Raw genomic sequence first — 27,256 nt, forward strand, 5'->3', positions numbered from 1 at the left:
ATTAAAATCCATTTAGTAGTAGCGGAGTTATAATCGTGCAAACCTTACATAGTTTCGATAAGTAGGACATATTTTAGAATGGCACCTTAAACCCAGATAATGGAGTAAGACATTTTCAATGTCAAATACAAAAAAAATGGAGGCGACGATGTTGCTATCACTTTCTTTATAATAAATATAATGAATACGGAAACTGCATTGAGATGAACAGATACAATAAAATGAAATCATAGGCACATCTGTTTTCAAAGTTTCAGTGGTTGGGTGGCGCAATTCTATGTAGACCAAGTTAAGTTTGCTTAACCTTCCGGCAGTCGCGCTAGTGCACTGAGTGCACGCTGCTCTAAAAATCTAGCGAAATCGTCTTAGGGCAACAGCGGCTGCTCGTTCAGTGGGCCATTAGCGCGACTTCCGGAGGGTTAACACTTTCATTAGTTCATAGTATATATGATACATGAATATGGCAGCATCTACCATTTCCCTAGAATGGTAGTATTCTTCATTAATCAAATACTTTTTGAATTAATACGATTGAGATGAGATTCTCTTGCAGATTTAGGATAAAAGAAATGCTTATGGATATGTTTTAATACAATAAAATTGTAAAACTAACAATAATCGAAGTGATCGCAAGTAGTTGAATCATTGTTATGCATTCTCGATACGGGACAATAGAAATAGTTTCAAAGAGAATCAGTTCCGTTGGTTAGCAGCTTTAGCTTTATATAGTCCGTTTATTTAGTAGCCATCAGTGTTCATTGATAAAAATATGATTTTCTCTAACGTACTCCTTAGGAAAGAATCCAACCTGCAAAGAATGAAACAGAACTGTTTTAAGCATCAAAATGAAAACTATATTATTGCCAAATGGTATTTATTTTCGACGGAAGAAATATGAGTTAAATTGTAGCTAAAGAAAAGAAAGGCCTTGTGAAAAATAAAACGGATAAAGTTATAAAAATGTTTTACTTATTTCTCCTCATGCTTCTTGTGGATTTTAGATACAAAAATAAATAATGCCGAAATATAACCCTTTCAAAACTTCCTGGATTTCAATTGAAGCGGAATTTCTAACGAAAGATGACGCTCGGTAAAAATATTTTGAACGCAAGGGGAGGGCAGCATCTGCAATGTCTAAGTTTTCTTTCTACGTGATTTATGAACAGCCCCAAAGGTGGAAACGATTGTTGCACTCAGCTTGTAGGTAACTCTTGGGTTTCTTTATTCACAGCTGCTGTGACTCGCTGGATACGTATGGTGAACTACCATGCGGTTTCATCGTTTCCATGCATGTGGGGTGTATACATAGATTTGTTATTTTCAAAAAATTGAATCTCCGAAACCTCTATATCTAGCAGGCTAATTTTTGGATATGATCAAGGCTCCGAAAATGGCAACCACAGGCAAAAGGGCACATGAGATCTTGAATGCACTACTTTCAATATATATTTTTCGAAAATTGTTCTGTGTAAATATTTTTTGGTGAAATTTTTCAAAAAAAGCGAAAATGTAAAAAATGCAAATATATTGTCAAAAGAAACAAAAAAAAAATGAAAATACAATTACAGAAAGCAACGAAAGCCAACTGATAAAGCTATAATTGCATATTAGGAAGTTATTAGTAAGAAAACATTTTTAACTTCAAGTATTCTTCCAAATTTCTTAGTATTTGCCAGTCATAAATATAATTTTCTTATACAGTAATAATATAATATAATTTCGAAGCAGTTTTGTCGAAATATTTTGATTTTTTTTTCAACAAAAATATCTAGTAGTGAAAATATGCCCTTTTAATAAATTACAAATACCAAACGCGAAAAACATAACACGTTTAAAATTTAATTGCAAATAAAAAACTAAAATATAAATACATCGTAGAGAAAATAACAATAAAAAGTTTTAACATATTTCAATAATTCTTTTAATGTTGAATTTTCATTTATTTTTTTTCTTAATTTAGTCATAGAATGTATTTCAAAATGGGTTTTTAATTCAAAATGCTCACGGAAAATTATCCTTCAAAATGCAGATGTTTTCAAGTTATTTTGAATTTTCTTTCGACATAATATGTTACTTCGTGAAATTACGACCTTTTCAAAAGTTTTTCACGTTTGTTCATCAAAACCAATATGTTTTTGAAAGTAAACATGAAATTTCCCGTTAATACTCAGTTCCTAGATTAAGGATGATTTGTGTACGATTGTCTTGATATCCTTGCTTCAATGAAAATGCAGAACTGTAACGTGACAGATTCTGGTTGTAAAGTGACAGATCATTGAGAATACTCCATAAAATCGAAAACAAAGTTTTTCTTCAGGAAAACTATATTTCAAACTCTTCCTTGCTTTCTAAGCTTCAATTTAAAACTGTTTTCATGCAAATTTGGGGGCCAACGGAACAGACTTTTTCTATCTAGTCGGGCAACCTCCAAACAAACTGCGTAACGTGACAGACGTATCAGAATGACAATAAAGTGAAAACGGTTCATGATAGAAAACAACTTTCTATAGAAAAAATGTGCGGTTTAGTGACCTTAATAATGTGCAGTTGTGATAGAGTATGGTTTTATTGTTTTTGCTGACTTATCTTATGTAATATGCGTAAAAATGTAACGTGGCAGACAGAAGCCTTGACCATATGTTGATGTAGAATTGAATGATCTTTCAAATAAAAATATAAAAGTATGGAGTAGTTAAGGCCCTTCGAAGAATCCATTAATACGTATTTTGTTCATACAAAACCAAAGTTTTCAAAGTTTACCTTTTTTTCTTGAAACTACACTTAAACACCTTTCATTTGACCTATCACGGATAAAAATCGGTGCAGCGGTTCAAGTTATGAATTTTTACAAAATTCATCCGTGTGTGCAGAACGAAAAAATCAAAAAGTAGTTCAATCACAATAGGATCGATGCGACACCTATACAAAGATCAACTCAAGATTACCGGGTACCATACAAGCTTATCCAAATTGATGGTTTATGCACTGTGAACCGGTGAACTGTTCGTAAATTACCGTATGCTTGCACCTCGGCATTTAGTTTCGCAGGCAACAATGGTTTCTATGGATATTAGGTTTTACACCGACCGACGTAACCCCACAAAATGAGCCGGATGAACTTCGTTTGACAATTCTCGGTGGTTTGTTTACATGGAAGTTACGTGAGTTCGAATGTAATAGATGAGCACCCGTTGCACTCGCACTCACGCAACTGACAAGGTAAACAAACCACCGAGAATTGTCAAACATGAACTTTATTCACCATGAGTTCATTCGTGTCGTTATCTTGTAGAACTCAATTCAATAAAATATTTCCAAACAAAAACATATATTAATTTTTTAAAACTAGCAATGGTTCGAACTTGTGCTGTTTCGGGATGTAAAAGCAGACAAGAGGATCCCGTGTCCTTTTTTAAATTTCCTGAAAATTCGAAACTGTAAGTCCAACGATTTGATATTATCCGCTCCCATATACTAATCATTAACATTTTGCAGGTTTAATGCGTGGGCAGAATTTTGCAACTCGCCGGAACTACTCGCGAAGGTGAACCACTCAAAGAAGGTATGTTCAAGACATTTCCCAATAACATGTTTCAAGAATCCGCAAGATGCTTCTAAAGGGTAGGTACTATCAAATTGGGCGATTTTAGTGTAAAGGAATTCTTGTTCTATAAGACACCATGCGTAACCTTCATAAAACTGATTTCCTATTACAGATTGAAAGATAATTCTGTACCAACGATTTCGACCGACGTTATAGAGAATGGTGCGATAGAGGCTACTCTAGAGAACTCGACGACCGACGTTATAGAGAATGGTGCGATAGAAGCTACTCTAGAGAACTCGACGACCGACGTTATAGAGAATGGTGCGATAGAAACTACTATAGAGAACTCGAATGTTGTAGAAAATGAGGTTCAACTTAGCTTAGACGGGAATGCAGCGTAAGCATCCTTTCAAACCAAAATGTATATATGTAATAATGTGCGGATTTTGCAGGCATTACCATATGCCGGAACCTGTAACCAGTAACATCAGTAAACTACTGTTCACTGAAGGTGACCTTTTTATCTAACTTTTGTGATTAATATGACTCTGTAGTCTAAAATTATGGTTGTACTAAATTATATACTGTCCTGTTTTTCTGTAGATATTAATTATCGTTTGCTTTATGAATTGGAAAAGCAGAATACAGAGAACCTCCAAAAAAAATACGAATCGAAAGAGAGAACAAGCGAAAACTGCAGCGATTGTGCAATCGACGTTTAAAATCATTAAACAACAAAACCTTTCAACTGCGAAACTTGAAACTAAAATTAAGGGAAAAACCTGTTTTAATCCACCTAGCGGTGCAATTGTGCCTTTCTCATTTCTCTAAACTATGGCACGGAGGCTTTTTATGTTCAACATAATTGTGGAAATGTCCATTACATTCTTAGTACACTTTGCACTTATACACAATGGCATGCCAGCCACGAACTTGATGAGCTACGTGTCGACAGTGAAACACTTGAAACAAAAAAATATCATACTCCATTAGCCTAATCAGCATTAGATCAATGTTATCTGCTTGCTAACTCATTTTGTCATGCGGAGATGGGTATGTGAGGAGGGCGAAAGTCCCATGAACGAACGACTCCCCAGCTTAAATTGGTATGCTTTGTAATGTAGTGGTGGTTTAAAGATGATGGGGTTGAAAGGGAGGGGTATGAGGTGGTGGTCTGAAGGGTGATTTAAGGAGATTTTTAAAGGAGGGGAGTGAACAGTAGAGGGGGGGGGGGTGTAACCCCTCTCCGTAAACCATCAACTACGCCCCTGTTAAAATCCAGAAACCTTATGCGAGTCGAAAAAAAAATTAGGCCGGGATTAGGTTGACGTTTTTCAGAGTGATTGCATAACCTTTCTATATGAGAAAGGCAAAAATGTGCAAAATCCAAAAAAGTGAATCTTCGTCAAATTTTTTTCGTGTTTGCATCAAATCTCGACGTTTTATGCACCTTGAATACATTTAGCATCAAAAATAAAAATTCTATTTTTAATTTTTCCTATAGTTTTTATGAGAAATTTCTGTGTGGCCGCACTCTGAAACCCGTAATTTCGGAACCAGAATTCCGATCGATCCAAAATTCAATAGCAGCCGATGGGAAGGTTGCATCTTTCATTTGAGACTAAGTTTGGGCAAATCGGTCCAGCCATCTCTGAGAAAAATGAGTGACATTATTTGACACATACGCGCATACACACACACACATACATACACAACTTAAATCTTAACCACTGCGCACCTGCTCAGCAGTTACTGTGGCAGTCGGTATTGGAGTCGGGGACAGATGTCGCCCTTCTATCCGACCCGTACAACGTCCCTGCCGACAACGGCAACTGGGTGGCGGACGGGTCTGGAATGGCGGCAATCTGTGCAACGGGTCGGTTCCCGGTCCAGGAGGTAGTACAGTCCTCTGCGGAGGGTGTCGCGATTGCCAAGATCAATGGGGTGTTCTATTGTAGCTGCTCTGCCCCACCTATGTGGCCAATAGAACAGTTCAACCAGATGATCGATAGGCTCTCGTCTGACATGGTGGGACGAAAGCCGTTTGTCATACCGGGTGACTTCAACGCTTGGGCGGTGGAGTGGGGCAGCCGCTATACAAATGGTAGGGGCCAAGCGCTTCTGGAGGCGCTTGCGAAACTCGACGCAGTGCTAGTCAATGATGGTTCCGCTAGCACATTCCGTAGGAATGGGGTCGAGTCGTGGATTGACGTAACGTTTGCCAGTCCAAGTTTGGTCCCAGACATGGACTGGAGGGTAGACGAAGGCTACACCCATAGTGATCACCTAGCAATACGCTTCAGGATCAACTTTGGTGTGCAGCATTCTAGGGCGGGTAATCCCTGTCAGGTACGCGGGTGGAAGACCAATCACTTCGACAGCGAAGTTTTCACCGCGGCCCTGGGACTGGAGGCCAACACCGACAGTCTAAGCGGGGATGCGCTGGTAGCTGTTCTATCACGCGCGTGCGACGCCACTATGCCGAGGAAGACCCTGCCAAGAAATGGCAGACGCTCGGTATATTGGTGGAGTGCTGAGATCGCAGCCCTACGGTCAGCTTGCCTGCAAGCTAGACGTAGGATGCAGCGAGCCCGAACTGAGGAGGGTAGAGTGGAACGACGTGAAGTGTTTCGTGCTGCGAAATCGGCCCTTAACAAGGCCATCAAGCGCAGCAAGAGAGCGTGTTTTGACAAATTGTGCGAGGAGGCCAACGTGAATCCGTGGGGCGATGCCTACAGGATCGTGATGGCAAAGACCAAAGGGGGCTCCTCACCTCCTGAACGGTCGCCAGAACGGTTGGCGAGAATTATCGAAGTACTCTTCCCGTCCCGAACCATAAGTCTCTGGCCCCCAGCGCCGCAAGGCACGGCGGGTACGGACGACATGGTGGCCCCGGTGACGAACGAAGAGCTACTTGCAGTTGCTAATTCTCTAGCGGTGAATAAAGCTCCAGGGCCTGATGGAGTTCCAAACAGCGCTCTCAAGTCAGCAATCATGGCGAACCCGAACATGTTCAGGTTGGCCATGCAGAGATGCCTTGACGAGTGCCGTTTTCTGGATAGATGGAAAAGGCAGAAGCTGGTACTGTTGCCGAAGGCCGGGAAGCCGCCTGGCGACCCATCGGCGTACAGACCAATCTGTCTGATCGACACGACGGGCAAATTGCTTGAGAGGATTATCCTCAACAGGCTAACTCCATACGCAGAAGGTATGGAGGGCCTGTCAAGTAATCAGTTCGGTTTTCGAAAGGGAAAGTCCACGGTGGACGCTATCAACTCAGTGGTAAGGACTGCCGAGATAGCGATCCAACGGAAGAGGCGGGGCATTCGATATTGCGCGTTAGTGACACTTGACGTGAAGAACGCATTCAACAGCGCAAGCTGGGATGCCATCGCGCTCTCGTTACACCGGCTTGGCCTGCCGGTGGGCCTGTACCGGATCTTGGAAAGCTACTTCCAGAACCGTGTACTATTATACGAGACCGATGCCGGTCAGCAAAGTGTTCTTATTACCGCAGGAGTTCCGCAAGGTTCAATCCTGGGCCCGGTACTATGGAACCTTATGTATGACGGGGTTCTGAGACTAAAGTTCCCTCCGGGTGTGAAAATCGTCGGTTTCGCCGATGATGTCACCCTGGCGGTCTACGGGGAGTCAATCTCAGAGGTAGAACTAACGGCGACACACGCGATAAGCATAGTGGCGGAATGGATGAGCGCGAGAGGCCTAGAGCTCGCCCATCACAAGACGGAGGTGGTTGTTGTCAATAACCGCAAGTCGGCACAACAAGCAGTTATCCAAGCGGGAGAAGTTGAGATAACTTCTAAGCGGAGTCTGAAGATTCTTGGGGCCATCATAGACGACAAGCTGACCTTCGGCAGTCATGTCGACTATGCGTGCAAGAAGGCTTCGGTGGCTGTTGCGGCATTATCGAGGATGATGTCCAACAGCTCCAAGGTGTGCGCCAGTAGACGCAGGCTACTGGCCGGTGTCGCCGTATCTATTCTTAGGTACGGTGGACCGTCCTGGGCGAGGGCACTGGGAGTAATCAGTTACCGTCGCAAATTGGAGAGCACCTATCGCTTGATGTGTCTCAGAGTGATATCTGCCTACCGCACGGTATCACATGATGCATCCTGCGTGATAGCGGGTATGATGCCAGTCGGGCTGGTCATCCGGGAAGACGAAGATTGTTTCGAATTGCGTGGCAATAGGGGAGTCCGTGAGCGTGCCAGGGTGACCTCGGTCGCCAGATGGCAACGCGAATGGGACAACTCGTCGAGAGGTAGGTGGACCCACCGGCTGATACCCAACGTATCTAGCTGGGTGGGAAGACCCCATGGGGAAGTTCACTTGCATCTGACACAATTCCTGTCAGGCCATGGCTGTTTCCGACAGTACCTCCACAGGTTTGGGCACGCTGAGGCCCCAGTCTGTCCAGACTTCCCAGGTGTCGACGAAACTGCGGAGCACGTACTATTCGTATGTCCCCGCTTCGACGTCGAAAGAGGCGCTATGCTAGGCGTCTGCGGCTTGGACACAACCCCTGATACCCTTGTACAGGGGATGTGCCAAGCGGTAGAGAAGTGGAACGCAGTTTCGACTGCCACCACTCAGATTGCCTGCCGGCTGCAGAGAGCATGGAGCGCCGAGCAGCAGGCGAGGAGTTAGAGTGAGTGAATTGGCGGATGATAGACGAAGGTATGGTCTACCCATGCCGAGATGGGAGCGAGTGTGCGAGAATGTAAGGCACGAGTGAGAGCGTACGTTAAGTACGGCCATCCCCCCAGAAGTAATGCCGAAAGGTAGTTCCTGGGGATGGATGGCGGAGCCCAATGGAGTTTAGTCGGTATTAATGGCTGGTCACCATTCGAGTCCGACACGCCCCCAGTGCACCCCGTGCGGTAGATTGGACCCTACCAATAGCACGTGTACTGGGCTAGGACATAAAGGTCTTCTCCATTGTTAAAAAAAAAACACACATACACACACATACACACACATACACACACATACATACATACATACACACATACACACACACACACATACATACAGACTTTTTCCGATCTCGACGAACTGAGTCGAATGGGATATGACACTCGGCCTTCCGGGCCGTCAACCTATGACGTTTTTCAGAGTGATTGCATAACCTTTCTATATGAGAAAGGCAAAAACATCACATAATTTTCGTAAAAAGAAAATCCTTGATGCTGTTGAAAAAAGCCCGTTGTTGAGGGAATCTCTTGAAAATTCGTTCAAAAACAAGTATGGAAGAAGATATAAACTATCTAGACTTTTTGCAACGAAACGAAAATTTGCCTCGACAGCGAGCTATAACAGTTTACGAGTATCCGAGTTGCTAACTTTACCTCATCCAAAAACAGTCTCTAATTGGCAACGAAAGGTTACAGTTTCTCCAGGATTTAATGAAGAAATCATCCATCGTATGTCAGCAGTTGGTCGTACTATGGATGTAAAAGAAAAGGTTGTCGACATTTTGATCGACGGAATGTCTATAAAACCATTAATTTAATATCACTCAGGAGCAGATATATTTTTTGGATATCCAGATGATGGTGGTCTAGAAAAATATATCGAGGAAAAAGATTGTTTAAATTTTGCGAATGAAGGCATTACAAGAATGGTTAGAAGTATTTATTCCAATTTTAAGCAAGTAAGCTTTTCTTCTATACGATATAGTCTCTAAATGGTAATTTAATGACAGTTACGACATTTATCTCAGGTTTTTGGATATTTCCTGGCTAACTCAACTCTTGGTAACGAAAAACAAACAGAAATAATAATAGATGCATGAGAACTATTAAAAACATCGGTCTCATCCGGTGGTTACCATTATGGATCAGCATGCGACGAATTGTAGAATGGTAGAACAATTAGGTGCAGAAAGAGAAAATCCATTTTTCATGGTGGATTCAACACCTGTGGTTGTCATGTACGATAGTCCACACTTAATCAAATCTTTACGTCATAATCTATTTTCTAAAAATTTATTATACGATGAAAACATTGTTTCGTTCCGGTATATAAGAGAATTATTTGAAATTGATGTGAAAAACATGCCGCGCATTGTCCCAAAACTAACCAACAAGGCAATTGCATTGCAAGCATTCGATAAGATGAATGTGAAAACTGCAACAAGAACATTAAGCAGAAGAACAGCAAAAGCGATGGAAACTTATATAGAATTGAACATGCTGCCAAAAGAAGCGTTCGCTACTGCTGAATTCATCAATCAAGTCGATGCGTTATTCGATCTGTTTAATTCTAGGTTCGAAAAAGATTCTGTAAAGGCAAGATTGATATGTTTGCAACCATAAACATTATTATCATGCTTTTTATTTATCATAGCCCCTTCGAGCAGCTATTTCGTAAAATTCAGAGAATTGGAGCTTTCTGTTGAAGATTCAAAAGATTCTCGAGCATGCATTGTTTGTTCCTGAAACTTTATTCGATTCGTTAAATGTAATACACCATGCTATTTTCCTCTATGTATATTACACATATAGAGCAAAACATTTTGCTCTCAATTTTACATCCACATCAGTTATGTATGAGTCAATATGTATGAGATAATTCGAAATATTTTTCCAGGCATCTCAAGATTCAATGAATTTCCTAACTGCAACTCAGAGACTCCTCCTTGTCTCAAAGGATTTATTCAAAACATAAATGCAATCCGATTATTGTGGAGAATCGTACACGAAGAATACGGCTTTACACAATTGTGTAGGAACAAAGTGTGTCAGGACGCGCTAGAGAACACGTTTGCAGCAGTCAGGCGATCTTGAGGATGTAACGATACTCCAACTATTCATCAATTTGGAATCGCAGTAAAATATTGCAGTGTTAGTGGAACATTGGAAAAAATTTACGGTTCCAACTGTGAACCCGATCAAACTTCTAATCTTCTCGATGTTGAAGAAAACGATAAACTTTCAGAAAGTTTCGTAGAGTCAGAAAAAGATCCATCAACGCTCAATAGACGTTGTGTCACGCACTCTTTTGAGCCATTAGATTTTGACAACGAAATGCCAGACATTCCCGAAACAAACGCATTAGTCTACATCATAGGATTCACAACATCCAAACTATCACACAAAAATTGTAAGCAAAACATGGACTTGGCACATAATAGTATACAAACTCTCAATGTAAACTATACGTATTGCAAACTAAAGCACTTCGTAAATGCATCAGGATTCAATTTTCCAAATCATACGACGTTAGAGATAGGTATAATATTACTATTTGCTTTTAAGCAGAAATTTTACCAGTTCCTTGGAGAAAGCCGATATAAGGTTAGGAATAGGCAGAAAGAATACGTGAAGTATGAAGACTACAAATTGATTTTGTGTGAAATTTGTTTTGACAAATTCACATCCTGCGTTTTGAACACTCTCATCAAAGGACAAAGGAGCAAAATGATGCATAACTTTAATAAACATAATAAACGGTACATTAGTCGCCGAAAGCGAAATGGAAAAGCTAGAAGAATGGGTCTTGCAGGCAGAGTAACAAAAGCAAAAAAATGCACAAATGGTGCTACAATTCATTCTAAAAAGACCCAACGAGCATGAAATCTGTGAGCCGTAGGATAGTATATTATATTAATCATCACTTTGTTATATGTATAATTTAGTTATTCAGACTATTAGTAATAAATATCGCTTTGTCAATCTCGATAACTTCTAGAATAAAAATTATTTCTTCGAGACTTTCGCCTCATCGTTTTTCTCTTACGAAATACAGTACATTGTAATTTCATACTAAACTAATCTTTATTGGTTTGCTTTTTGGAAAATATCTGTGCATTCCAGTACTGAAAATATGCATTGTTTATGCGCCGAGAAACATTGACTCCTGGAAAATATTGGCTAGAATAATAAACTTGAAGTTGCATAGTAACGATGGAATCACATAAACAGTTTTATTTTATCGCAAACAATCATTTCTGACAGTGTACCGAAATCGTTGAGGGGTCTACTTTTGATAGTACATGCGATATCCTCGACCACTCTATCTTGAGTTTATCTTTGACCTATAGCTTGGTGTCGATTGAATACAAGTTTCTTTTGCCGGCGTCGGCGGTAAAACATGATGATGAGTTATGTTCAATGACCATGCGGTAGACTTGGGTGCAACGCCCAACTCCTACTTAGCAGAAGGCAAAGGACTGTTCACATTTCCTTTCGATCATGTTCATATGAGCCTGCCTAGTCCTAGGTTCCCGTTCTAGGTTTATAACTGATTCACTCTAGAATACCTATCCGTCTTTCAATTTCATTGCTTTCGTTCTCTCTTATGGGGTTTTTGATTGATTGACACCGGTGTAGTGAAGTTCACTGAAACTGCACCGTTTTTGCACTTTCTAGCAGGTGTGCAGAAAACTGAAAAAGTGCAAAACCAGTGCAATCCACTACACCGGTGTCAATCAATCGGAAATCCCATTAGTCTTAAATTTGCCGAAAATAGCCAATGATATCGCTACAGTAGAATCTTGCGGCAATTGAAACAAAGTAACATATGAACTAGTTGGTAAAAAAGTAGCTAAAATTCAATTTCTGCTAGCTGAGTTGTGTCATTAATTTATTTCAAGTACATTACGTTTTAGTTAACATTGCATCTCTTTTAACTGCGACACTTTCCAGTGAGCCTAAGCTCTATTAAGGAAGTGTATAAATTATTCACTTATTAAATATTATGCTTCATTATCTTAATAAATTAAACTTCGAATAAACGATCGTTAGTGGCTGACGTTGATGAGTGGTGGGTGGCGATAATTGTCGGGTGGCGACGAGTGGTGGGTGGCAGACCTTGTGCGAAACAGAAACGGTATGAGTATATGGTGGCATGTTTATGACAGGTACTGCGAAATTCTGTCTTTGATACTGCTTCTCAGTAAACGTTTGAAGGCAATTAGGTTGGATGCGTTCTTGCACTGACTGGACAATGCGTTATAAAGCTTACTACCGGTATAAGTAAACTTCTTTCGTCCAAAGTCTGTGTTCGGCCTAACTAGGAAAAAGTTTCCAGTCTGTCTGGAAGTACGGTCGTGTTGGATTCTGCTTAGTACAATGTTGTGATGTATTGATTGGTTGGTTGCGATTTTCCGCATATTAATGAGTATTTGGAACTCGTATAATGCTCGTATGGGAATGACGGTATCGTTGACATCGGAGTATAGGTGGTTTGTGGGGTACAGATGTGGTTTTTGGTATACAATTTTTAAGCATCGATTCTGGATCACTTGTAACTCCCGGAGGTTGGATCGGCTGGCGGCTCCCCAGTTAGCTATCAAATATTGTAACCTTGACTGAATTAGCGATAGGTACAACTGCTTAACCCAGTTTTTTGGTATGAAAGCTGAGACTTTCCGAAGAATTCCACAAAATGAGCTGAGTTTATTTTTCAATGCTGCTATATGTCCAACCCAACTCATCGTTGAGTCAAGCGTGAGACCCAGGAATGTGTATTCAGGTACTTCTTCGATTATCTGTCCATAAACTTCGATCGGGGGGCGATCTCCAACCTGTCTTCTAGGGGAATGAATTATCATGTGTTTCGTTTTTCCTAGATTCAGCGATAGCACATTGACCTCAAAGTAGGTTTTTAGCAATTGTAAGTCTTCTTTGATTTGTTGATGCACAACTTCACAGGAATCTCCGGTGTACAGTACCGATGTATCATCAGCGAATAAACGAAGCTTACCTTTTAATTTCAATCTTGACACGTCATTTATGAAAAGCAAAAACAGCACTGGGCCTAAGTTACTACCTTGCGGCACGCTGGTTGTTATTGGGCGCATGGAACTTTTGCAGTTTCCAATTGAAACGAATTGAAGTCTATTTGATAGATAACTTGCAATAAGGGATTTTGCGGTACCTCTAAACCCATAGAACTAGAGCTTCTCGATGAGAATATCGTGATCGATCGTGTCGAAAGCTTTCTTGAGATCGATGAACAGCGCTCCAACTATTTTCCTGTTATCCAGCGCATCGTATATACTTTCTACCAGGTCGCATGAAGCAGACAGGGTACTGGAACCTTGTCTAAATCCGTACTGATGTGCATATAGCAGGTTGAAATGGTTAGTGTAATTCACGATTCTAGCGACGATGAGCTGTTCTATAATTTTGTCCAGGACTGATAAAGTTGATATTGGACGGTAATTATTCAGATTCTTGACATCTCCGGATTTGAAAATTGGGATTACACGAGCTACTTTTAAGCAGTCCGGATAAACACCAGTTTCTATAATCTGATTAAAAACTTCCATCAATAGGTTTGTGAAAAAAATATGGTGATGTTTGACGAAGGCAACTGGTATATTATCGGGACCAGCGGATTTTTTGGAGTCCATGTTCTTAATTAGCAGTATAATTTCGTTCGCGGTGGCTGGGTTTAAAAACATAGAAGTACTGTGCGGTGTGAGTGTACCCAGTCTGAAGATATCGCGGTCACTGTTTATATTCGCTGCCAGTTTTTTTACCCACATCGCAGAAAAACTCGTTGAACGCATTGCAGATTAGGCTTGTGTTAGTGAGTATTTGTCCATTCACAGCAATCTGTCTAGGATGGTCCTCTCTATGTCGTATGCCTAACACATTATTAATAAGTTTCCATGCTACTCTCTGATCGTTTCCTGTCATCAATCCTTTATAATATTCTCTTTTACATTGAGCCTTTTTCATTTGCAACTTTCTGGATACATGTACAAGCATACCACTTAGATCATGATCGTAGGGATTCCGTTTCTTTCTTTTCAAAATATTGTCCTTGATTCGTATTAACTTCCATAGCTCGAGTGTCATCCACGGACAATGTCCTTTGATTTTAGCGTGTACTGTCACAGTCCTTGTGCAATCTGCCAAAGCGTTGTTATAGCAATTCATGACACACCTTAGTTTCTCATCTGCATTAATATATTGCGATAACCCTCCAATGGATGCAGCAAACTGTTCGTTCAGCTTCCGGTGATCAATTTTTCTGTAAAATCCTTTTCTCGATACCATGAGCCATATTGAACGATGAAACGATGAAACAATGATCACTTATATCTGTATTTACGGTCTCATTTGTAACGCTATCAGTTAATGTCTCGCAGCATATAACATGGTCCAATATGTTAGAACTTGCTGGTCTTGTTATATTTGAGTTGGTGATAAATTTATTGTACGAAGCCAAGAGACGAGTGTACTCACGAGCAATGTTATTTGAAGGTATGTTAATGGGTATATTCATGTCTCCAATAATAATGCAGTAGTCGTTGCTATTTTTATTGTTTGCTAAAATACCTTCAATTTCGAGAAGAAACCGTCTGGCATCATAAGACGGTGGTCGGTAGACTGAATGTAGCTCGATTCGTTTGCCCTTCATTAGTAGTTGGCAGTGAATGTGATGGAATCCATCTTCCATTCTGATATTTTGAATAGCAAAGTCCAAGTCATCCCGAACATGCCTCTTATGTTCAATAGACCTTTCTCGTCCGACCTAACTCCCTTTTTTTTCTTATTTTTATTCAAAAGACTACACATTTTTAAGAATATTTCCGCTGAAATGAGACTTTTTAGAGCTATCGTGATTTTTTAATGATTTTTTTTAAATTTGAAAAATGCAAGAATGTTGAGTATTTTTTCACCTTTGCAAGAATGGTGGGACTCAAAATATGTGTTTGGGCAGCACTGTTTTGTATATTTTTGCTTGGCTTCCTGGCAACGCGGCAAATGAAGTGGTGAGTAGCGGTACAAAGTTCATTGGTTATGTAAACAAACTAAAGTGAACCTCTCGTGGAGAACGTTGCATGGTAATGTTTAACCTCACTTTTTTGACAGTTCAAAGAGATTGTTTACATGATCTTGGAATTTTTGTTGATTCGATCATAGTATGAGAAACTTGGTTTGGTTCGCTGCCAAATGTTAACACTTTCCCAACAAGGTCGCTCAGCTGTATTTTTTAATTGATGTCGGCATCATACATTGTTCCGTTAAATTTAACATTTTTACTTTTCTTGTACATGATTCATTGAAGAAGCAAGCAATTTCTAGCCAAACATTTGAAAAAGGCCTACTGTCAAATGCAAACAAATCGAATTTTGATGTTCTCTATCAAAATTCTGGGACAGAACCTGTGGATCGATGTTTTCTTTTTCTTTTTTCTGTTCATTTTATCTCTTGTCTTGCATAGCCACTCTTTCTTCCTCACATATTTTAAATGGACTGGCTACATTCGACAGTCCCCCCTGACTGCATTTGACGGTTCCCTTTGGCTGCATTTGACAGCTCCCCCTGGCCAGTGTTGCCACAATTAAATCTGTACCGGGAGTTGAAAAATCTTTTCTATCTGTACTCTTCTCTAGAAAAATCTGTACCGGATTCTGTACCCAAACAATAACAAAGTTGTTTTAAAAAAATCATTTTTCTTATACTGATTTTTTATTCGAGGAAACCAGACCAGAACTCGGAATCGGTTGTTTTATTTAAACTGGAGTTTTGCAAGAAAACAGTCAGAAATATGGATCAGATTGACTGGGTAATGTCAATATCAGCTCGCCGCCACTTTGTTTGATAGAATGGCGGCGAGAAGCTGAGCATTACCATACATGACGATGCGAGAAACCTGCTTGCAGCAAATCAAATGGAGCATGCCAAAGTATACGTGGACACTTCGAGTAGATCCGCTCGGTTTTCACTCTGAAAGGGGGAAAAGGGATGATTTTGCTGGAAGCAGGTTTCTCGCACATCGCTTTCTAATGTCAGCTTCAGTTTATTTATTTATTTATTTATCAGTTCAAGTTCAGTCAGTTCCACTTCATCTTCTCGCCATCACTCTGTCAGCGGCCTAACTCTACGTTTACCTGCTATTTACTGGAATACATCACAGTGTTAAATTACATAACCTTGCTGTCATATAAAAAATCTGTACCAATCTGTACTTTTTCACAAAAATCTGTAATCTGTACCGTACAGAATCTGTACCAGAAACACTTCAAAAATCTGTACCATTCTAGATAAATCTGTACTTGTGGCATCACTGCCCCTGGCTACAATTGACATTAGGTTTTTTCGTATCCACACGTTCCGTCCCAGTTAAAAACTATCTATCTGGCCATGTACATAAACATAACGCAACAATGGATAATGAAGAATTTTGATAATGATTTTATAACAAATTATAAAAGAGCCCGGCTGATATAAAAGTCCTAACTAGCAATACACTTATTATAAAATGATTATAAAGGATTATTGTAACTGATTCTAAAAGGATTATGAAGGCAGTGAAATACGTACTCAATGAATTAAGGGGTGTATCTGATGTAAACAATATGTGCAATCAAACTAAATAAAACAGTATTCAATTTTTAAATAGAATTATAATGAATTCGACCAAAACTTCTTTTGCCTTTCTCTCATTTTCAAATGTTTGGGTAGAATTTAGATTACTTTATCGTTGTTGCGATCAATTTCGTTTGGTTTGTTTTGTTCACAATGTTAGTCGCAGAGCATTTTGGTGATCTATGGCAATTGATGACCTTTACACCCCATACTAGGTCCGCTCCTGTTGCAGCTGTTTCGCCCTGTCCGGCACCGAGTCAACCGATGATCCAACCTGCGCCGCACTCGTCTGTCGCTATGTCAATGACAGGGACTTGGATTAAAGGCCAAAATTTCAGCTACGGTTGGTGGTGCTGCTGCAATCGGTTTGCCTTCGGCTACGTTGGACATTCGGCTAACGGGAATATTCAGCGATTCCGATTCGAAGGAAGCAGCGCCAGTAGCAGACTGCTTCGGTTCAGCAATACGCTCCGGTATCGGACGAAGCTAACACTCCGACAGGACGAAGGTTTCAACGAGGGGCTCAGGCATAAGTAGCAGAGTTCTTGCACTTCCTGCTTGTCGAGTGAACAATTCCGACGAAACCACTGCCGCTCTCGCCAAGTTTGATCACCGTAATAAGTGCGACGTCAGCGGTATAGTGCCAGGATTAGTCGAGAACAGTGCCAGGACTGACTTGCCAAGAGCTACAAGATTAAATAGCAATGCGTTTTTAAAGTGACCATAGTAAAACGTAGAGGCTTTAGCCAGATGAACTTGAACACGAATAATAAATAATTGTTCCATTCGAAAGCGATAACCTTGTTGTCCTCATGTTTGCAGCTATCATACGCTGGTAGGCATTCTGACTAATGGAAACGTTTTTCGGTATGGTCATTGAACGATCATTTCAACAACTTATCATCGACCGAATTCGTTACCTATAAAGTTCAGGTAAACTTCACCACCTAAAAATGAGTAATAAATCGGATCATCTTATTAGGACTTAACCCACGAGCAAACAAACAAATGTGTACAAATCCTTATCCATCATCCAGAAAGCAATCGTTTTATAGCCCAATGCTTGATCTTACTATTCAGCATATGCCACCGGGTTTTGCATCCAGCGCCGATTGGTCAATGTATGAACCAGGGGTGACCTTACGCATCTCGAAACGAAAGGTTTATTGTATTCAAGCTTGTGTGAAAAGGTCGATTCGAATTGGTTGCATAATGTGGCACCAGGTTCCCATTGTTCCAATCCTCATCCCTCTTGAGTTGATAGTCTTTCAAAGAGCATCGAAAGTATTCAAGTAATGTAAATTTTAAAAGTCCATGTAAACAAGTCTTAGGTAAACAAGCACACTGAACTGTCAGAAAAGTGAGGTTATACATTTTCATGCAATGCTCTATGTTTTTGACAGGTATATGAATGAATCATTTCAGCATCAGTGATGCCAGGTCTATTTAAACAATAGCCTGCAGTGAAAATATAAAAGTCTGCAGATTGCTACAAAAATCTTCAATAAATTTGACATAGAAATGTAGTATGTATATATTTTAAATGATCAAAAATGTTGAAGGCTTGTGTATAAATTGGCTGGCATAGGCTTTGTTCTGCTAAATATTTGTAACATGCAAAACATGCAGTGAAAATGCAAAATCTGCAGATTTACTAATATATATGCAGATCTGGCATCCTTTTAGTATTCCCCATAGGAAATTCATCCAAATGGTGTAAAAATACGGGGAAACAAGGCAAGATAGGTATTCAGAATATGGGGTTAAATGAGCAGCTTGCACTATTTTTGATTTTTCCAATAGTTAGAGGTACCAAATCATCGCGGCAATCGGCAGTAACGAATTGGGGATAAAAAAGGAAGCATCCTATCATATAAAATTTTTTGACGAGAAAGGTCTATTGAATGATTTTGAAGGCCGAGTTTTGCTGACCACATTTTTTATTGTTTATCCAATGCTCTATACAATCATAATTTAAGTTAGAATACATTTTAAGAGGAACACATTTGGCTACGTTCAACAGTTCGGTTTACTGTCGACGTTTAGGAGAAGGCGATGATATAGCGGTTGACTGTAACGACGATAAGTTTAGTTGTCTTTTCTGATTCGATCGTTGAAGCTTTTCAAGGTCTTTTCGATTCCAGATGGTTTCGGATTTGGAGTGTTCGTTTCTTTTTATAAGGATGACACCATTGCGGCCGGGCCAAACAAAGTCGAATCCAACCAGGTCCTGTACGTCTCGAGTTTCCTTGAGCAGCTTCATACCGTATGTAGTTAGTTCATCCCGAAGCATCACCTTTCTATTGATTCCGTTGTAGCACTGGTCGATAGCAGATGATACTAGTGGACCGTGGATCTTCTTTTTCGAAAATAGTTCCTCTTTATAGCTATTGTTAGAGAATATAACTTTAATTGGAGCTGTTTTTTCATCTGATTTACTCGGTTCTTTCGAAACCAGCCGTTTCGCCTCCACTATAGCTCCTTCGGGTAGTTCACAACCGATTGCGTCTGCGATCTTATATACCATTTTTTCGAGCATCTCATTTTTCCGCATCGGTAACCCTAAGATAATTGCATTCTTCGAAATTGCAGCTCGATTGATACGATCGACTTCCATTTCAAGATTATCTACTGTATCGCTTACTGGTATGTGGCTCCCTCGTAGACTCTCCACATCAGCTTTCAATACGGTGTGTTCTGCTTTCATGGATTTCACTTCAGTTAATAATGTATCCAGTTGACCAGACAGAAAACTTTGGAATTTTTCCATCTCTTCTACCGTGTTCCTGATAGCTTGCATTTCACCTCGGGTTGCGCGTACTTCTAATAGGACCGATTCCATTTGCTTCAGCAATTGTGGTTCCGTCGCAGTGTTTTGGGTCCTACGTAAATAGAGTTCTTGACACTCCACAGAGCACAGATAATTTTGATCGCGCAATTTACGGATCGCGTTGCCTATAACATTTTTGCACTTGAAGTGTTAATTGCTATCAGTCATCCGTGTGTGCAGAACGAAAAAATCAAAAAGTAGTTCAATCACAATAGGATCAGTGCGACACCGACACCGATACGACACGGCTTGATGCCAATAGAAGAAGAAAATAATGTGAAGTTTCTTTTACCGGTGTCGGCGGTAAACACGATGATGAGTTATGTTCTATCAATGACCTTGCGGTAGACTTGGATGCAACGCTCAACTCGTACTTAGCAGAAACCAAAGGACTGTTCACATTTCCTTTCGAATGTCCATATAAGCATGCCAGTCCTAGTTTTCCGTTCTAATTTTATAACTGATTCACTCTAGAATATCTATCCGTCTTTCAATTTCATTGCTTTCGTTGTCTCTTAGTCTTCAATTTGCCGAAAAGAGCCAACAAAATCGATACAAAATTCAACTTTTCAAAAATCACGATTTTTTGCACCGGTCTAACCGTGGAAAGAGACCCCTAATGACGAATTAAAAAATTATGTATCTAATACTTTTCGGTAAGGAACGATTCTACTAAATATTGCAGAATTCTGAGAGATCGCATAAATTTTTTCATGGAATTGGTTTGTACATATATATATATATATATATATATATATATATATATATATATATATATATATATATATATATATATATATATATATATATATATATATATATATATATATATATATATATATATATATATATATATATATATATATATATATATATATATATATATATATATATATATATATATATATATATATATATATATATATATATATATATATATATATATATATATATATATATATATATATATATATATATATATATATATATATATATATATATATATATATATATATATATATATACATATATATATTACCTAACATCGAATTCATAATGCGCTGAAAAACTTATATGGTAAGAGCTCGACTGTTTTGTAATCTTTTCTTGTCGGATTTATTTCATCTAAGCAGTCATTCACTATTTTAATGTAGAATACATTTAAGGTTTCAATATAGGGGTCCCGTTTCAAAATATGGGCTGCGGCGCCGCGTCAGATTTTGAACGTTAATAACTTTTATCATACTAAACAGAATGATTTGATTTTTAGGCCAATTTGTTGCAAATATGTTCCTCTATGCTGTATTAAAATTTGAAGTATGTATAACATGCACTAATAACAAAAAAATGTGTTTTGAAAAATCTTTCGAAAACGACTCGGAAAAGTGAAAATTTTCAGCCCATCCCGCACAGAGCCGTCACTTTGGTAGACCAACCGAACAATAAAATAATGAAAAGTTTATATATAGGTCCACTACATGTTTGTTCCTATGGTTATTCGCATTGGGTTGCTTGACGAGAGCAGTTGGTGGGGGAAAGACGGCATATTCCTTTGGTTAGGCCATTAGAAGCCGGACGGAAAGAAAAGGCTCATGCACGGCACGAGAACGAGCGAGAAAGCGATAGTAGTGCATATTAGCGCGATTATATAAATATCTGTCGGTCGGTTTTTCTCATCATTCGTATTCGTTCAAGCACTAGCAAGCAGCCAGTCCACCGAAGGAAAGCAGTTGGTGATGACGACGGCGGAAAAAGTGCCCCAGCTACTGGTGACTCATCGCAACCCGATCAGGAACTGTCGCCGTGCAAGAATTTCGCCCCAACTAAAGGGCAACAGAGTAGGCTATCGTTCCAGCGTCTGGGTCGTGAGATTGTACAGGACTGCAAAATCGAGCTACGCTTACAAAGCTCAGTCGTAATGATGCCCCGAGAAGCCAACGATGCATACTTGGTCGGTTTGTTCGAGGATGCAAAATAGTGCTTTCTGGCTCACCGTGTCCGCGGGGAGTGCGTCTGAATTATGCTCCCGCAATAAAACAATAAACTGTTCTTTACAGGACCAATTAATTGTGTTGTAATAAGAGTTAAACTGAAATTTACATTTTATGGTGCATAACAAATAATTTTCAGAAAGCTATATAAGAAATACGATGTGTGGAAAGAAAGAAAGAGAATTTAAATTATCCTCTCTCGCTCGTTTTCGTGCACTGCTTTTCCGTTCCTTTCTGCTGCTACTACCATCATAACTAAAACGAATGTGCGTGTTCCCCCACAATCTCTTGGCCAGTGTTGCCACAATTGCATGTCGCTATTACAATTTGAATTATTTTATTGATCCTCTCTAGTATTGATAAAATATAGAACGTGCAAAGTACACTAGTCGCATGCTTTTATTCGAACTTTTTGGCAGCCTCCGTTGATTAACTGCATAAATCGATTTGTTTGTGCAGCTCCTTGCTAGTAGCAAACTAAATAGCCTTTATCAGCGCTAACAAATAAGACAAAAGAATTTAAATTTGTGAAAATCTTCTCCTTCCTTCTTTTCAAATCTGCAACATTCTTTGAAAATATTGTTGGAATGTTGTTATTGAAAAACTGAACATGCAAGTTTGCTAGCACTGGCCACTAGATTGAAGGCGATGGAAAGACAGAATATTCGTTTTGGTTATGCTAGTATTGGTAGCCGAACGGAAAGGAAAGGCACAGGAATGGCACGAAAACGAGCGGGAGAGCGATAGTAGTGCTTTCTCGTGTTTTCATATATGAATATTGGTCGGTTGGTTTTTCTCATCATTCGTATTCGTTCAAGCACTAGCAAGCAGCCAGTCCACCGGAGGAAAGCAGTTGGCGATGATTACGGTCCGCAAAAGTGCCCCAGCTACTGGTGGCCCATCGCAACCAACTACCGATCAGGAACTATCGCCATGCTAGTATTTCGCCCCAACTAAAGGGCAACGGAGCAACTAATCCGCTGGCTAACATTCCAGCGTCTGGTTCGTAAGGTTGTGTATTACTTCAAAGTCGAGCTACGCTTACAAAACTCAGCCGTAATGAAGCCAGTGATGCCTACTTGGTCGGTTTGTGGGAGTGGGCGTAAATTACAATAAAAGCAACGGTTCTTTTCAGGACCAATCAATTGTGTTCTAGCGAGAGTTAAACTGAAACTTTCATTTTAAGGTGTGTAGCAAATTTTCAACAAGCAACATAATACGTTGTGTGGAAAGAAGTAGCTTGCACATGGAACAAAAATTTAAATTATCCTCTCGCTCGTTTCGTGCACTGATTTTCCATTCCTTTCTACTGTTATTATCAGTATTACCAAAACGAATGTGTTGTTGCATGTGTTTAAGAGAAACGTTGAAGTCGCATGCTTCTATTCAAGCTTTTTGGCAGCCCCCGTGAACTAACTGCATATGATTTTTTTGTGCAGCTCCGTGCTAGTAGCAAACAAAATGGCTCTACTAGTGTCTGATTCGTGAGATTGTGCAGGATTTCAAAGTCGAGCTAAGTTTATAAAGTTCAGCCGTAATGGTACCCGAAGAAGCAAGTCTTGTCGTTTTGTTCGAGGCTACAAAACAGTTCGCCAGGCACGTAACTATCATGCCAAAAATATCCAACGATCCAGCGCATCACCATCAACACCAACGCCGATACCAAAGGTTCTTTTCAGAACCACCATTATTACCATAGAGAATTATTTGAAAATTTCCCATTCAAACGTGATTCTGTTGAATATTATTAGATTTAAATTAACGTCTCGAATTGAAATCACGACGCTCTGGTTATGTGACAGACATTACCCACCCATCTTTTTTTATTGTGACCACGACTAACGGTTTAATATAGACACCCCATTTCAATATTTCTGAAGGAACAGAAGGTCGAGTTTGGAAAGTTTGTAACTTTCATTGTACTTAACCAAATTACACAATGTTCGCACCAATGATTCAGAAATATGATCAGGAATCTTCTGTTAGATTTGTAAGTATGTATAATTTACATGAATAAAGAAAAATTGATTTTCAGGAATCAATTATTATCTGTTCTTCCATTGGCCAGTACTACGCGACTTCCTCATGCTAACAATTAATTTCATCGTTAGCCATCTCCCTCACCAAGGCCAACAACGCCAACAAAACTGGTCCTTTTCAGGACCACCATCATTTTTGTAAAGAATAATTTGAAATATTCCTCGCCCAAATCACCTTTTGTCCGAAAATTCCAATGAGTATCAACATATTTGAAGAACGTGTTCCTTATGTATTCTACATCTCTCCGGTTATGTCGCAGACATTACCCACCCATCTTTTTTTTGACCTTCGTTTTTATTGATCCGACGTATTGGCCCACTGTATAGCGCCATCTTCAGGGGAAACTATGGGTAACATTGTAACATGCATTAACTTAACTTTAAACATCGAACATAAAGGGTTACTTACAATAACATAGTTCGTGTACAATTTTTAAAAATTTTGGACGCTAGTTTGTCATAGAAAATTTAGCGAGTAGTTTTTCATCCTAAAATAGTTATAGTAGATTTAAAATTGAATTTTTGTATAAAAATCACTAGCTTACAAAATATATTAGATCTCTCCTGAGGTACTTTTGGAAACAATCTGGCGGATAAAATGGTTTTGGAAAGTTTTTTTGGTGCTATTTGTCGTTTTATGTATTATTATCTTTGGCTATGGTTTGTGGGTAAAAGATAGTGAAGAACTGCTGCATAGCCCGTATTGATCCTGTCGAGATCTACTCTCTTTTTTACGGTATTTGACGTGTTGTTTATGTGACACATTTCTAGGAATGGCAGAGTGTGTGTATGAATGGTGCGATCGATGATAGTAGTGTTATCGAAATCAAAGTGGTGATCGTGTTTGATACAGTGGTCGATGAGAGCTGTTTTCTCTCTCAACTCACTCAGTTCGACTTCGGTACTTTGGTTTGAGTTGGTTAGACGGTGCCATTTGTTTACATTAGATTTATGTCCAGCCAGTCGGCTGCTGAGCTTGTTCTGGGTCATTCCTATGTAGCAGCTGCTACAGGAGCCACAAGGTATTTTATAAATAACATTGTTTAATTCATTCTTATTTTTAGGATCTTTAACCATGCTATGGAACTGTTCTACTGTATTATGTTGCCTGCTACAGATTCTAAGGTGAGGATAGTCAGTATTGAAAATTTTTGTAATTCTTTCAGTCAGCTTTGGAACATACGGGATTGAACGGTAGGTAAATACCTGCGATTGTGTTGTGTCGTGGTTATTGATCGTGTGCTGATTGGTTTGTTCCGATGACGATGTGGCAGTTGATGGTGCGGCATGGAATGCTTCGTCCGTTGCTGGGTCTAACGATGGTGCTTGAAACAGCGGCTGGGGTGGTTGTGGCTGGGTTGGTGATAGTGACGATGACTGTGGCGGGGATTGAGGTGTTGGCGGTGGCAGCAGTTGGGGTGAGGGTTTTGGCATTGAAGGCAGCGGTGGTGTTATTTTTTCCTGGGCTTTGCTCTTGTATTTTTGCATGAGTCGGTTTATTAGTGTTTTTGGGTAACTTTTGTTTACTAAGTGTTTACGAATTGTTAGTTCTTGTTCTTTGCTCTTGGTGTTTTTGGAGAGAGTTTGGAGAGAGTTTTTACATTCAGTTTGTGTTACAATTCGTGGAATGACAAATAGTTCAGCATCCTTCCAGAAGCAATTGGTTTGAGTACCAGTCGGTAGTTAAGCATTGATCCTGTTGTCGAATGATCAACATATCCAAAAAAGGCAGCGTTCGGTTGTTTTCTACTTCAATGGTGAACTGTAGACTGTCCTCTTGCTCGTTGAATATATTGAGGGTGTTCAAGGTAGCATTTTTTGGAATGGCCATGAACAAGTCATCTACGTACTTTTTGATGATAGGTGGTTTGAAGTACAATGCTCTGATGGCGTAGTCTATTACTGAGTCGAGAACTATTTCCGCTGAAATTGGGGATAAAGGACTTCCCATCGCTGTACCGAAAGTTTGTACGTAGAACTTTTGTTTGTACTGAAAATAGCTGGATGCCATACAGAACTCAATTATCTCCAGAAAAAAGATCTAGGTTTATGTTCGTGTCTATTTCATTCCAACGTTTGATGATGTTTTTGATTACTAATGCTCTTGGCACGTTGGTGAATAACGATACGACGTCCAAAGAAATTATTATGTAATCATCAGGTAATTTTATGCTGTTAACTTCTTCGCACAACGTAAATGAGCTGTTTATGCTGTATTTGCTTTTGAGGGATGTTTGCAGAATATTGGCTATGTAATTCGACAGTCTGTATGTAGGAGCTGTGATGTTAGGAATGACTGGACGCAATGGGAGATCACTTTTGTGGGCCTTGGGTTGACCGTTAATCCTTGGGCAAGTTGCATTGTAAATTGTCAAATATCTAGCTGTTTTCTGTTCTATTAGATATAAGTTTTTTAGTCTTTTCACGAAATTGTTGTTTTTTGTTTGTAATCCGCATTTATAAGTGTTTTTGTCGTTCACTATTAAATTCATTTTTTTCCTCGTATGCTTCGGTATACATGATGACGGTTCTGTTACCATTGTCTGAGGAGAGAACACATTTTTCTGGGTGCGACTTCAGAAATTTGTTTGTAGTTTTGTTAGCTGTGTCACAGAATTTAACTAATGGGTCATGTTTTTCCGATTGTGTGTTGAAACCATGAATGTAATTTTGGATAACATTCGTGGCTTTGCAGCGATTTTTATCTCGTATTCGTTTGTCTGCATTTGTACTGATTATACTTTCAAGATCTGCGAGTATGTGGTAGAATGGAATCTGATACAGAGCGGTGGGTGATAATGCGAATTTTGGTCCTAAGCTGAGAAGGGTGACTGTTTCGTCCGGAATTTTCATCTTGGTTGCATTCAGGATAGCGTTCAGAAATTTGTTTGTAGTTTTGTTAGCTGTGTCACAGAGTTTAACTAATGGGTCATAAAGTACGGTTCCTTGTTTTAGTGTTTCGGATTCTCATCGTCAGTAACTAGCACCAACTGGTTGTCTAGTTAGACGATGTATCTAAGCTAGTACCCAAATTAGCACTAGTTAGACACTAAAGTCCAAAAAGTCACACGTCTTGTGTGAACACTAAACAACTGGCTTATACCGAGTGATGTCTCGATAGTAAGCACAGAAGTTCTGTTTGCCGACGAAGAATATGAACCGAAACCGTCTTGTGGTTTGAAGACCCAAACGCCTGAAATTATGCAAATTCCCAAATGGGAAAATTTTGGACGATGCCAAATTTTTTTTGTGCATAAGGGCACATACCTTACATAAAGTACGGTTCCTTGTTTTAGTGTTTCGGATAGCTTAGATACATCGTCTAACTAGACACCTAGTTGGTGCTAGTTACTGACGAGGAGAATCCGAAACACTAAAACAAGGAACCGTACTTTATGTAAGGTATGTGCCTTTATGCACAAAAAAAAATTGGCATCGTCCAAAATTTTCCCATTTGGGAATTTGCATAATTTCAGGCGTTTGGGTCTTCAAACCAC

At 39.5% G+C, this 27,256-nt stretch overlaps 1 protein-coding gene across 6 annotated transcripts in view; it reads right to left on the minus strand.

The window, feature by feature from the left end:
- Positions 1 to 609: 609 nt before the first annotated feature.
- The window catches only part of LOC131690670 (protein vav), a 1,592,017-nt gene continuing 1,565,370 nt past the window's right edge, over positions 610 to 27,256 (minus strand). For all 6 annotated transcript variants that reach the window (XR_009305611.1, XM_058976597.1, XM_058976596.1 and 3 more), the window contains one exon: positions 610 to 808. Coding sequence is in view for 5 of the 6 variants with exons in the window: in XM_058976597.1 (XP_058832580.1) it covers positions 749 to 808 (60 nt within the window). In the remaining variant the exon portion in view is untranslated. The remainder of the gene's footprint in view (positions 809 to 27,256) is intronic.

Source organism: Topomyia yanbarensis, chromosome 3 (genome assembly GCF_030247195.1).
Source record: "Topomyia yanbarensis strain Yona2022 chromosome 3, ASM3024719v1, whole genome shotgun sequence".
NCBI lineage: Eukaryota > Metazoa > Arthropoda > Insecta > Diptera > Culicidae > Topomyia > Topomyia yanbarensis.